Source organism: Mustela erminea, chromosome X (genome assembly GCF_009829155.1).
Source record: "Mustela erminea isolate mMusErm1 chromosome X, mMusErm1.Pri, whole genome shotgun sequence".
Taxonomy (NCBI): Eukaryota; Metazoa; Chordata; class Mammalia; order Carnivora; family Mustelidae; genus Mustela; species Mustela erminea.
The window spans coordinates 99,618,831-99,633,225 of NC_045635.1; the positions used below are offsets into that span (position 1 = coordinate 99,618,831).

The window sequence follows — 14,395 nt, forward strand, 5'->3', positions numbered from 1 at the left end:
TGCCTAGTTCAATGTTTCTCACCTAGACTACTCCAAGTGTCTCCTAGCTGCTCTCCTGGGACCCATCTCTGACTCGCAGGGCTCTAACTATGCACCACCTTCCAAGGAATCGGTTAGCTTGACGTTCCAACTCTCTATGACTTAACCCAAACTTACCTTTCTCATATTTTCATAAATTCTTAAAATGAGTGTTTTGTCTACCTTCTAAGTTATTTGGGGTTGACCTTTACAAATTATTCTTTTAAATTATTATTGCTTTTGCAGGTCCACATACTAACTGTGACTCTTCTCTGCAACCTGCTGCTTTTTCCCGTGCATCTTACCATTACTTTTGCTTCAGACTCTCTGCCCTTCCAATTCTCCGCAGTCGGATATTCTCATACCTTGGACTCTTCCGAATATATAGTAGCCGCTTGGCTTGTTGAACTGCCAAGGGGAAATGTGGTTCCAGAGCCAAATTGTGAGTGCCCAGAGCTAAAACCTCATTGTGCTTGCCTTAAGATCTCATTCCCTCCCCCAGGACACACACCACCATTTTATCCTGCTTGGGGGTGATCACTGGCCTAACATTGGGACCAGAATCCAGCATGCTCATCTCACAGACGAGGGACCCACAAGCTTCTTGTCGTAGCCAAGGCCGATTTATTCTTTTGATTTTCAGTGATTTGAACCAGTCACACATTCTCCTCCCTAGCCTCCCGGGTCCCTAGAGTTCCCGCTTCCCGAGAACCAGATGTGCCTCCACCCACTGTCTCCTCCTCCCTTCTACTTAGGGACTCCCATTCTTCTTCTCCCCGACCCCCGCCACCTCGTACCCGTCGCCCGTCGTCCCCAGCCACAGGGCGCACTGTCATAAGTGATCTGATTTCAAAAAAAAAAAAAAAAAAAAAAAAGGATAGAAAAAGAAAATAGGAAGAAGCCTCCCAGGGTTCGTCTTAGTCTGGGCAGGTGGAGACGGACCCCATTCCCGCACTAATTCCTAGTGAATTACAGGCTTCCGCCCGGTGGGCCGCGCGCCTCTCAGTCCCGTACGGGTCCGGCGCTCCCCGCCTCCCGCTGGGGTTTAATGACCTAAGCAACTTTCCCGGCCGCCCCCCCCCCCGCCCTGTCTTGGTACAGCCTGTCCGGCGTACGGCGTTCGGCGTTCCACTCCCCCCCTCTCTTTCCAGGTTGGTTCAGCCCCCGTCTACTCCGGGGTGGTGCTTAGTCGGCGCCAGACCGACCCTCGACTTCGGAGGGGTAGTGCCGTTCCTCTGGGCGCTCCCTCGGCGTCCGCTTCAGCTCCTTCAGCCTCCTCGGCCTCTTCAGCGTCCGCCGGGACCCGAGACCTCGGTGTATGCCCCACCCCTGACCCCGCTAGAGATATGTCCACCCCGGCTCGGCGGCGCCTCATGAGGGACTTCAAGAGGTAAAGCGACGGGGACCGCCGAGGCCGGGGCGGGCGGGGAGGGGGGAGCTGCCAGGCGGGGCGCAGGGCGGGTCCCGGGGCGGGCCGGGGGCGGCGGGGGGCGGCCCGGAGCGGACGCGGGTGCCGGACCGCGGGGCCCCTGTCTGTTCCCCTGAAGGTTGCAGGAGGATCCTCCGGCGGGAGTCAGCGGGGCTCCGTCCGAGAACAACATAATGGTTTGGAACGCGGTCATTTTCGGGTGAGTCTGCGTTACGGGGAGGTGCCGGGAGGTGGGGGGGGGGTACTAGAGCCGGCCGGGCCTGCCGTCGGGGACCGGCCCCCCGGCGGGGACGGAAAGGCAAAGGGGGAATGTTTGGGTCCGCCTGGGCCTAGGCGCCTCCCCGGAGCCTGTGCCTCGATTAGCTCGGTTCCCGCTGCCAGGGGAACCGTTTGGGGTTCTGAGGGGGGCGGAGCGGGGAGTGGTGGCGGTTAGGCGCGGCGGCCTGCGCCGGCGTTCGGAGCCCCAGACACCCATGTGTACTGGCTCTCGGACCCAGGAAGCGGTGGTTTAGCAGAGGTAGAGTTGGCAGAGCTGGGAATAGCCATGTGTCTTAAGGTGAACCCCTTAAGGGAGAGGGGAGCCCCTGAAGCGGGAACTGACTGTCTCTCTCTCTTTCTGTGTGTGTTGCAGGCCTGAAGGGACCCCGTTTGAGGATGGTAAGAGAGTTTCTTTACCCACCTTTCAGGAGCCTGAGCATCTGGGGGAGAGGGTTCCCAGTCATCCTGGAAGTGCCTCCTACTTAAGAATCCGCTTCTCCCTAGCCTCTGCCTGCTACAGGCTTCAGTGGACTCCCATATGTGGCAGGTGGTTCTGGCCATTGTCTGCTTGACTAGAACTGCACCCTTATTCTTGCTTGCTTCTTTAAAAAAGAGAAAATGGGGTAAGGTGATCACTTTTTACAAGGAGCATCATAACACTGATGTTAAGGATTCTTGAGGTTTGGGCTGTGTTCCTGCTGGGTTCAGCACCCTGTCAAGTTACTGACTTAGTATCAACCCAGACACTTTCTGATAGACTCAGAGACCCTAGAGACCACCTGGTTCAGAATTCTACCGCAGGGGCAGGAACTGTGTTCAGCAGGTGCTTAACGTGTATCTGTTAGTAGTTGGATGGGTGCGAGAGAGTCCATTGCATAGAACTATCTGGTTTCTACAATCTGGTGTTGAATGCCTATCAGCTTCATGGTTCTAAGATGGTCTTTAATAGCACCTTTAATGGCCAGCTTGACTATAACTTTGTTTCTTATTTTTAAATGAGTTTTCAGTGTGCTTTTATCAAGACTTTATGGTCAGTATTCTCAAAGCAGTTTCAGAATTAAGGAGAACCTTAATGTACTGTCTTGACAGGTTCCAGCCTACTTGAAGGTAGTATGTGTACCTATAGGTACAGGATTTTTAATGGACTTAAGATTGACTTTTAAAAACACGTTACTTGCTTTTTCAGTTTTTTTTAAACTTTCTATTTTGAGACAATTACAGATTCGTATGTGGTTATAATTAATAATAATAATACAGAGACACCTTGTATACCTTTCACCCATTCCCCCACCCCTTTGGTAACATCTTGAATGACTGTACTACAATATCACAACCAGGAAATTGACATTGATATAGTTTTATGTGCGTTCAGTTGTGTGCATGTGTGTATAGTTGTTTTTGGAATGCTTAATACATTTAAAACACAATTAAAAGTATTTGAACTACTGATCGACATCTTTAATATTTGAGGTATTTGAAAAAGAAAAGCATCTTTACTTTTTTCAATGACCATCTTTCTTTACTCACTTTGATACACACACACACACACACACACACACGCGCGCACACACCTGCACACACACAAATACACACATACATAGAACTCGGTCTGGAGGGGGGAACGAAAACACTTTTGCAAAGTACTAAGTATATACCTGTATTGCCGAGTCGGATTGCTTTCTGCTGTTACCGGTCTGCAAGATGCGATGTGGGAGGGCAGTGTCAGCCAGCTCTCCAATTTGTCTCAAATACTCAGATTTCCCTAGGAGACTGTGGACAGTCACCTGAATACTTTCAGTTTCCTCCCTGTCTCCACCCCCTGGGTAAATGTCACTGCTCTTCAGTGCTGCAATAAAAAGAAACAGCAGCAGGGAGTGATGCTAAAGGCATACCACTTTGGTGCAGTAAATCATTTGAACTGATCCGTGGCAAGAGCTAGCTCAACTTCATTTCCCTCTCCTAGATTGGTGCTAGTTCTTTATACCAAAGCATTGTGTGCAGATTAACTGTGTATTTGCTTTAGCTCTGGCAGGCTTTATTTTCATTGGCTTCTTCTTTTCCTCCTGACTTCACTTGGACAGCTTTATGCCGGGCACAGCTTTATTAAGACTGCATTGCTTTGCTGGAGGATTGGCTACTTAAATATTTCAAGGGTGCTTCACTCATTTTAAGTGGTATGAATTGAGAAGGTACTTAAGGAATCCATTATCTACCTGGATCTTCCCCGTTGACATCACTGGTTCTATTTTTGATGATGCGTGTCTTCATACCGGCATTGCTGAAAGGAACTACTCAAGCTAAATGACAATACCCTTCTCTGATTCATTCTCTTGAACGGTCTGCTGTCTGTGGATGCTTCCTCAGGTGTCTAGAACATAGGCTGTGGCTCCCCAAAAAATTTTGACCATTTTTTAATACCCTTTATTTACAGTTAGGGAATTTACTAGAAAAGACTGACTAGGAACAAGTGGCATAATTGATTTTGCTATTTCCAATGTATTACCTCAATCAGCAGCCCCAAAACTACTTTTGCTGTTGCTTTGTAAATCATTTGTGATGGACATTTCTGGAACAGCCAGGCCCCAGTTAAAGAGAAAGACTTGAGAAAAGGAACTCTTGAGGGTATTTTGATTTAATTTTACACACATAAAGTAAGAGGAAAATGTTCTCAAGAACTTACACTACCACACAAAACACTGGGGGGCAATGCTTCCTCATCAAAATATCTTGGCATGTATGCTGAATACAAAGACTATGGAATAAAATATTCTCCATCACATCATCTAAAAATTGTCAATACACAGAGTACGATACTAGTATTTGCTTTTTGTAGGAGTTTGGTTTTAAGTGTGTTAAAAATTACTTAGAAACCACTGGGGGTGTTCTTAAGGTAAATACATTCTATGAAGAGTATTTGGGTTATTATCTAAAAAATCAGAATTTCCATTCATCAAAGAAATTTTGTTTAGGTGCACATACTTTGTTTTCTCCTCCGGGGTCACAAGCTGGTGGCCAAATGGCAGAAAACACACAGATGTTTTCTTTGGCTGACACAGTATTTTCAAAAATTTGAATTTGTGAATGTCTTTAGCAGAACATATACTCTCTGATCCAACCATATCGCTCCCTATTGCCATACCATTGCCATTGAACACATGTACTTTTCCCAGTCCCCTGTTTAGATGGATTAATTGATACTTCCCTTATGATGTTTTGGCCTCGTCAGGAAGATGAACAAAAGCAGTACTGGTTGTGTGTACAATGGCGAGGCTTAAGTCTTCCGTTATTTTAAAGCCTAACCCTCTAAATATCGAGAGGATAAGCACTAGTCTCAATTGCATAATATTCTAGGACTTGAAATTTCCTTAACGTTTGTTTTGGATCTCAGAAATTGCATTGAGGCTTGTATTAAAAAGGTTCCAGTAGTATAATGTGGCTGAAAGTGTGAACTGTCCCCTTTTAAATACGTATTTGCACCTGCCTCCTTAGCGCAGTAGGCAGCGCGTCAGTCTCATAAATACGTATTTGCAATAAGATTTGGGGTAAGTTCCTAATTTATATTCAGGTAGACATAAGCAGGTTGTTTTGCTTCTCAAGATAGTAAGCGAGCTGTTTGAAAAGACTTGATTAACTTATTTGGTAGCTAGTGTTAAACTTCTGGGCAAGTATTAGGCAGAAAGTTCAAGTCAAGGGTTTCGAGAGCCACCAGCGTACATACTCCACTTGAATTCAGCTTTGAGCATTTCATGTAGGTCAGAAAGAAAGTAATATTTAATATTTAAACTGATTAATTGTATATTTCGTACTGATAGTCAAATTGGGATGTTTGGTCTTTGCCTCCTTCGGTTGGGTCTAGGGATGTGAAATGTTGGAATTATTGTAGCTACCATATTTATGGAACACTTATTTTTTTTAAAGATTTTATTTATTTGACAAAAAGAGACACAGAGAGGGAACGCAGGCAGGGGCAGTGGGAGAGGAAGAAGCAGGCTTCCCGCCGAGCAGGGATCCCGATGTGGGGCTCAATCCCGGGACCCTGGGATCATGACCTGAGCCAAAGGCAGACGCCCAGCGACTGAGCCACCCAGCGACACCTTGTAGAGTGCTTACTTTGTGTCACTGTGCACATGTCAATCATTTAAACCTCACAATGTAATGTGGTAGGTATTATCACTAACCCCATTTTACAGATGAGGAACTTGAGGTTTAGTCAGGTCAGGTGGCTTCCTCAAGGTCTCATAACTAGGTCTGACTGCAAGGCTGCGCTCTTCCCTGATATGCTCTACCATTTCCACTTAGGCCTGTCTTGTGTTGCTTTACCGCTCTTGGACATCATATATAATGATGGTCTTAATTTAAAGTACCTGGGACCTAGTACCTGTGTGCTGTTAAATCTGCCCACTTTTAGAGCAATTCCATGATGAGAAATCTCTTACCTATAATTTAATCAGATTTCAACATTGAGCCAAATGTGTTTATACTTGAGATGCATAAGGAAGCTCAGAGTTAACACTCATTCGCACTTTTTCCTGCGTATTATAATATCAGTGGTACTGAAAAGGAAGAAGCAATGTCTCTTCCTCAAAAGTAGGAAGATTTATGACCAGGTGGTAATAAGGTAAAGTAGGTTCTCATAGACTACAGCATGTTTCTCCATTCCAAAATATTTCACTTTTTGCCCTTAGTGTTAATATAAAATATCTTCAGATCTGGCTTTCACACAGTTTAAGGAGTAACTGTAGTTTGGGGAATATGTCTCTGTGTTGACTATTTTTTTTTATTCTGAAACTTTGGAACATTCATCATACCTGGGACAACTCTCTTAGCAGATTGTTTCCTGTGAGTTTACTGGTAGGAGACAAACTTTGGCATTGTTATGTAAGGGATCTAGCAATTGAGTGTAGTCTTTTTATCTTTTGTGGTGATAAACCTATTGGTGGAAGGAGGAAATTGCCTACTCTGAAGGAACCACTAACAAAGTATGCTCGACTTGAAGTGTGGTCTATAGTACTAGAATAAATTTATAAACGGACCAGAGTAATACAGTGGAACATTCATTACCTTATACCAGACAGTGATTCCTTAAGTTTACCTGAAGAGATTTCAGTCAGGAAAAAACAGTTGCCCAATTGTTTTCTTGGATTTGTTAAACCCAATTTTAAAAATATTTTGAAGGAAACAGTCTCCCTAAATCAGGGCATCCTGCAATTCTTGAATGAGATCCACTTTGTTCATTCCTTATAAGTAAGTCTATAACCTAGTATATGCGTCAGAGCCTCCTGCTACCTGAGGTGACACATATTCAGAGAAAATGAATTCATTTCAATAGTAGCCTAAACAAACATCATGAGAAAGATAAATTTGCTGGAGACATGAATGCAATCTAATGTGATTTTTAAATTATTTCTGCCATTAATTCCCTCCATTAGTGTGAATAATTGAGTTCATTTTATAGTGAAGTACCTTGTGAGTCATACTTAAGGATTTTTGAGAGAGACTCTAACGGTTTTTTCTGGCTTACATTCAATTATGTTTTCATTATAGAGTTGCTATTATATGAAAAAAAGCCAGTGAACGCTTTTATAGTTATTCCCTTCCATTTTTAAAGATAATTTGGTTATCGATTTGTATTTCTAGCATTGATTTTGGAACCTGTGTACTCTCGTTCTCTCTAGCCCATGTCAGAATCACTGGAGAGTTTAAGATGGTGGCTGGTTAAAATAGGCCTTTGAGGTCTCAGTCTTCTGAGGCAAGAGCGCCAAATTTAGGCTCTATAGTTTCTTGCGATTTTAAGGATATCTTCAAAATGGTCAGTTGCTAAAGTTATCCTGTAGGCAGTACTTTTGAGTTTAAGATGACTATTTTTTTTTAAGATTTTATTTATTTATTTGACAGAGATTACAAGTAGGCAGAGAGGCAGACAGAGAGAGAGAGGAGGAAGCAGGCTCCCTGCTGAGCAGAGAGCCCGATGTGGGACTCGATCCCAGGACTCTGATATCATGACCTGAGCCGAATTCAGCGGCTTAATCCACTGAGCCACCCAGGCGCCAAGATGACTGTATTTTTAAGTTTGGGGGCGAATGATGGCAAAACAAAAAAACAAATCCCCTTTGGGTGGTGGTTCTTACACTATCTGTCTATTTTTAGAGCAGTTCCCAGAGATCTTACCTTGTCTCTTACCTGGCCTTTCTTTCCTCCCTACCCTATATCTGCATTATTTCATTTAGTACTGGAAAAAATGTAATGTAGCATTAAAAAGAAAGTACTACTGAACAAAGCAATAAATCTGTTTCTTAAACCTTTCTTTCTAACTACAGGAACATTTAAGCTTACAATAGAATTCACCGAAGAATATCCAAATAAGCCACCTACGGTTAGATTTGTTTCTAAGATGTTTCATCCAAATGGCAAGTATCACTTTTAATGCAGTTTTTTTTTAAGATTTTATTTATTTATTTGACAGACAGAGATCACAAGTAGGCAGAGAGGCAGGCAGAGAGAGGAGGAAGCAGGCTCCACGCTGAGCAGAGAGCCTGACTCGGGGCTTGATCCCACGACCCTGGGATCACTACCTGAGTCGAAGGCAGAGGCTTTAACTCACTGAACCACCCAGGTGCCCTGTTAATGCACTGTTTTAAACTACATGGTTAATTATGGGTGGTGCTCCACGTTTTTTAGGTGTTTGTCCCTAGTACCTGAGTGTGTCTTTAGGCCTCTTGCCGTTTCCTGAAAACAGCTTGTTCATGATGGTCCATTGCGGTCCTGATCTCTAGTCCTAGAATGGGAGCAGTGAAGGTACTCTGCCTTGGCTTGGGGTCTGCGAGCCTCCTGGTTTTGATGATTTTTATCATTTACTTATTACCCCAAAATGAGGACGCTCTTGATGTTCCCTTTTGATGTTGGATTGGGGTAGTCTTGTGTTGTGACTATTTTCACGACATCTAGAACTGTTTATTCAAAACAATAGTTTTCAACTTTAGATGTGGATCAAAATTGCTGTGGAACACTTTAAAAATAGAGATTCCTTGGCCCTGCTCCAGACCTACTCAATAGGAGATTCTGTGGCTGAGGGCTCCGGTGTTTTGGAAAAGCAGCATGGGTGATTCTGATGTACATTCTGCTTTTTTGGCTAGTAGTAAGCCTAGAACAGCTTGCTTTTTTATTCAGGTTAATAAAGTATTTTCTGGGATATCAGATATTTTTATCTTCATGCCGAAATGAGACCTTGTGAACTCTGAGCTATCTTTTGTTATTTCAGATAACAGAGTTTGCAAATTTCGTGGAATAAATTTCTCACCTGTCTGGATGGCTGGGGACCCTGTTGGAAAACGTGTATGATTTCCTGGTTAATAGGGCAGTCTTTTCAGAAGAAAGAACACTAAATAGCTTCTAGTTTTATATCAATTAAATAGTTGACATTCTCTGATTATTTCACTAGAAATTATTAGGACACTTCTTAGGAAGATAACTGAGAAGCAGTTTGGGAATCTTTTTAAACCTCACAAAGTATTCTTGACTATGTTTGTTTTGACTGTGTTGTTAAAAATGGGAATGGTTTTACTACATTTAACATACCTCCGCTGTGCTCTTAGTCTATGCAGATGGTAGTATATGTCTGGACATACTTCAGAACCGCTGGAGTCCAACTTATGATGTGTCTTCCATTTTAACATCCATACAGGTGAATTTTCCTTGATGTGACTAACTGTGGCCTTTGAGATGTTTTATTAGTACTTGAATTGTTTCTGAAAGTCCTAACTTAAGGTGAAGGGCAGGTCATTAAGACCCTTGCCCCCAGAAAACATGTATTTGCCTAGCTGCTAGCAGATTAATGTTACTTTGATTAGTATGCTAAGAGATCAACTTTTAGTTGTTACTGAGGACAATTCAGTTGAATGATATAGATATATATATCTAAATTTTTTTTGAATTGAGGAACTGACCTTTTACAAATTGTCTCTATAGTCCCTATTGGATGAGCCCAATCCCAACAGTCCAGCAAACAGCCAGGCTGCTCAGCTGTACCAGGAGAACAAGCGGGAATATGAGAAACGTGTTTCTGCAATAGTAGAACAGAGCTGGCGTGACTGTTGACCCGGGTGCAGCAAAAGAAGAGGCTGGTCATAAGAAAAATATATATTGATGTGTTTGTCACCTTCCTATTCCTCAGTGTCATTACATTACTTTATTAAAAGCAAAATAGCTGTCGTGCCGTTTCCATCTTCCCTTGGCGAGCTCTTCCTACCCCTTCTCCCCTCTCCTTGAACATCAGAAAACACCCTCTACGAGATCAAATGTACTGTACCTGGGTTACGTGCGGAAATCACTAAAGCTTCATCCCTTTTCTGTCGTCTCATCTCCAGCTTTAGGGTGGTATTGTGTTACTGTACTCTACACTAAGCTTTTAAAGTGAATTGTTGTACAAGTGGTGCTTATGCATAGCTTGATGGCCGGGATGTTATTTTTAACAAAAGGATTGCTAAAGCGTTTCATCCTGGCTGGTCCTTCACTTGCGTTGGATTTAGAAGTGAATGTTTGGAATACGGCCTCTGAAAAACAGGGGAACAAATCCACATAAACACCCATTCTGAAAGAGCAATGGAGGCTAAAAATGCTACACTAAGATCTAGCCAAAATGAATTACAAGATGGTTTTTTTTTTTTTTTTTTTACTGGTACCAAGGGAAAAGTCAAAGGACTCAGCCAAAGGAACGCGGCAATAGTTGTAACTGACACACCCTCTCCTTGCAGGATACTCACTGGGCTCACCCATGCTAAGTTTCCGAATACTGAAGTCTTCGGGGTTTTTGCTTTTTGAAGAGGTGTGGGAGCAGAGGAATGGAAACAATCATTCATTTTTAAGCTAGGGAAGGTGGGAGATCCTTTAATCTTTAAGGGAGCAAGTGCCACCCTAGATAAACTTGTAATCCCCCATCATTTTTTTAGAGTTTTAATTAACCCAAGGAAGGGAGCATATCTATGGCAAACCATTTTCCACTCAAATCCTGAGTTAATGCTGCATGCTTTAGTTTCGTCTTCCCTTTCAGTTTTATAAGAACCTTGAAGTCACGTTTGTGATCTTTCTTTGGCTATTTATACTTTAGATAGACAGTACCTTTAAGTAGCAGTGTGGGACAAAGCTTGTACATGTTTTGTCTAATGTTCCATTGTCACCTTTTGTGCATTTGTCACTCTTCTAAATCTAACTTTGCACAAGTAACCCATGTAAAAAATGTACATTTTTCAAAACTTGTAAATAAAAATAACCTTAAAATTTTGTAGTCAAGGTATAATTATATTTTAGCTCACTATGAGCTTTTAGTATTAACTTACTGGAATCTCATATCTACTCACTTTCCCCTTTGAAATAAACATGATAAAAGAAAAATACACATGCTGGGAGAGGGAAAAGAGTAAATACTGTTGGAGGGGACCTTCTTTCTTGTCATAAGTGTTAATGCTTTTTTCTTCTTTTAACGTTTTAATCAGAATGTAAAACTGTTAAATAGAACAAAGTTCCCTCAGCACATAGTACGGTCAATCAGGCGTGTGTTGGGAAGGGGGGTGATAGACAAACCTGGGTATTTACCAGTGCCCTCAGGGACCAAGATCTGCCTTGTTGATCCTGACATTCCACCTCTTTAAGAAGCCCTAGCTTAGGGTGCCTGGGGGGCTCAGTGGGTTGAGCCTCTGCCTTCAGCTTGGGTCATGATCTCAGGGTCCTGGAATCGAGGCCTGCATCGGGCTCTCTGCTCAGCCGGGAGCCTGCTTCTCCCCCATCTCTCTCTACTTGTGATCTCTCTCTGTCAAAAAATATCTTTAAAAAAATGTTTTTAAGAAGCCCTAGCTTAAAAGCAAATAGGACCAAACTTATAAAATGGCATTTTAAGGGGTGCCTGGGTGGCTCAGTGGGTTAAAGCCTCTGCCTTTGGCTTGGGTCATGATCCCAGGGTCCTGGGATCAAGGCCCACATTGGGCTCTCTGCTCCGCAGGGAGCCTGCTTCCCCCCCCCCTGCCCCCACCACCTGCCTCTCTGCCTGCTTGTCATCTCTGTCAAATAAATAAATAAAATCTTAAAAAAAAGTTTTTTTTAAAAATGGCATTTTAACTCCCCAGTGAAGTTTGGGAGTACAGGTATCCTCAATCTTGTTTTAACAAAATTGCTTTCTTCTGGGGAAGAACTGGTCTCATTTTAAAGAGCCAAGAACAGTGACTGTAGAAACACTTGCCTCTTGTCTGGGGTAGGGGGCTAAATGAAATTAAACTAAGTCTTTATATGGGGCGCCTGGGGAGCTCAGGTCATCATCTCCAGTTCCTGGGATGGAGCCCCACATCGGACTCTCTGCTCAGTGGGGAGTCTGCTTCTCCCTCTCCCTCTGTGCGCACTCTCTCTCAAATCCTAAAAAATGAGTCTTCGTGGGGTATGTACTATATTCATCCTTTAAGACATGGCCCCTAAAGGAACCCCAGTGCGGCAGAGTTCGTTCAATGCACGTACTGGTTGACCCCACCTAGGAGCATCAACCTTAAATGTGCTTCACACTTTCCCTTAAGTCCATTTCTGCTTCAGAGTAGCACCACATTAAATTGGTCTTTATTTGGTAGATTAGTTTTACCTTAACTTTTTCATCCTACTGTGGCTGGGTACCTTAAATAGTGACTCTATTAGTCACACTTTTAAAAATTAAGGTGAGATCCATAACGGGCAGATTTAATTTTTTCTTTTTACACACCTCCTGAGAAACACCATCTTTTCCATGGGATTATCCATGTCTCCTTACAACAGCTGATCTCTAAAAGCATCATGTCCACTGTCAAAGGCACTACACAAACCAAACATTTAATGCTAATTTGCCTTTTGTTCTTTACAATGTTTTTTTTTTTCTTTTTAACAAATGCGACAGGCTGCCTGCATATAATTAGAATAGTAAGGTTAAAACAGATTTGTAAGGTCCCCTTACAAATGGAAGTCTGATTGGAACCTGAATCTTTAATTCTGCCCCTTCTGATATGGGGAAGGTGGCATGAGGGAGAACCATGAGGATTGTAATCAAGTTATAATCAAGAGTCTTTTATTTAAGACCCATCTCCAGCTTCAGGGCTTACTCACAGCCAAGTCCATGCACTGTATCCTACTTTAAAAAAAAAAAGTTTCCCAAAAGAATGCACGAAATTCCCATTCATTTTGCAATCAAAGGAGGAAAAAAAATCTAAAAAGTAGATCTGTGAGACTCGAGGCTATATATGTAACTGAAAGAGTTACTTCTTCAGTATAACTTTTTAGTTCAAATAAAACTTGAAGCAGTTCATTTATCTGTTGTTTTACAGCAAAGTTACTGAGCTACAAATGACTGCTCTTTAGAAGAAAAGGAAAATAGAGGAGCCAAGAGAATGGGGAACAGAATGAGGACAAAACAGGACAGCAAGGTTGTCAGCAGCTCACTCTCAATGTATTTTATTGTCAAGCAGAGTTAAGTGACTTCAGCCTAATTCCACATCAATACCAAAGCTGATCTAAGAAGTCAACAAGAGCGCCTGGGTGGCTCAGTGGGTTAAAGCCTCTGCCTTTGTCTCAGGTCATGATCCCAGGGTCCTGGGATCAAGCCCCACATTGGACTCTCTGCTTGGCCAGGAGCCTGCTTCCTCCTCTCTCTCTGCCTGCCTCTCTGCCTACTTGTGATCTCTGTCAAACAAAATCTTAAAAAAAAAAAAAAAGTCAGCAAATCTGGACCCTCAAACCCAGAACCAAATGTACAGTTGGCCCAATTATTTGGGAGCCCTAACCCTTACTATGTTAATATTGTTCTGTTAAATTTAAGAAAACCAGATTTATGTCCCTACTCCCTGCAGGCCTTCCCCTGTCCAACCATTTTGGGAAGAGAAAAGAAATGTAAAGGGAGAAACGAGTTTTCACCCCACCCCTCCACCCGCCCTCAGCTCCCCTTGATCTGCAAAGCCCCTCTTACTCAAGAGAACTAAGGCTGGCTTTTCTTTTTTTTTTTAAGATTTTATTTATTTATTTGACAGAGATCACAAGTAGGCAGAGAGTCAGGCAGAGAGAGGGAGGGAAGCAGGCTCCCTGCTGAGCAGAGAGCCTGACTCGGGGCTTGATCCCAGGACCCCGAGAACATGACCTGAGCCGAAGGCAGAGGCTTAACCCACTGAGCCAGCCAGGCATCCCAGGCTGGTTTTTCTAACTTGCTAATTGAGCCACAGCTTCTCCAGGTTGGCATGAGCCCTCTAGGTTTAAAAAAATCCTATATATCTTAGCTTCTGTTCCCTTTGCCATTGTTAAAACAGTAAGTGCCCAAATAAAATGCACACCTCATTTCTCTTCCTGCCAACATTGGGAAAGGGCAAGCACCGTAAGAGAAAGGGAGTTAGTAAAAAGCAAGTGTCACACAGTTTGAATAGCTGTAGATGACTAAAACCTAGAGATCCAGGTATAAAAGCCAATCCCTTTTTATTTTTTAAACTACTGATTTAACTACAATGGGCAGCTTTTTCATTCTAAAATATAAGAGAGGAGAAAGGAAATTACTGTTTATTGTGGGCCAATTACCTGTCAAGTGTGGTGCTAAATGTTTCCAGACACTGTGAACAACCTAATTGTTCTATCATTTCACTGGCGTGTTTAACTCTCGGTGTTACTATTCATCTCTGAATAGTGACACTTGATTTATCGGAGCTG

At 42.9% G+C, this 14,395-nt stretch overlaps 1 protein-coding gene across 1 annotated transcript; it reads left to right on the forward strand.

Annotated features, from left to right (window-relative positions):
- Positions 1 to 1,147: 1,147 nt before the first annotated feature.
- On the forward strand, positions 1,148 to 10,978 carry UBE2A (ubiquitin conjugating enzyme E2 A). The gene is made up of 6 exons (XM_032330097.1): positions 1,148 to 1,408; positions 1,566 to 1,646; positions 2,079 to 2,104; positions 8,023 to 8,112; positions 9,298 to 9,386; positions 9,671 to 10,978. Exons 1-6 carry the CDS (start codon positions 1,365 to 1,367, stop codon positions 9,797 to 9,799), a joined length of 459 nt encoding a protein of 152 aa, XP_032185988.1. The 5' UTR covers positions 1,148 to 1,364; the 3' UTR covers positions 9,800 to 10,978.
- The last annotated feature ends 3,417 nt before the right edge of the window (positions 10,979 to 14,395 follow it).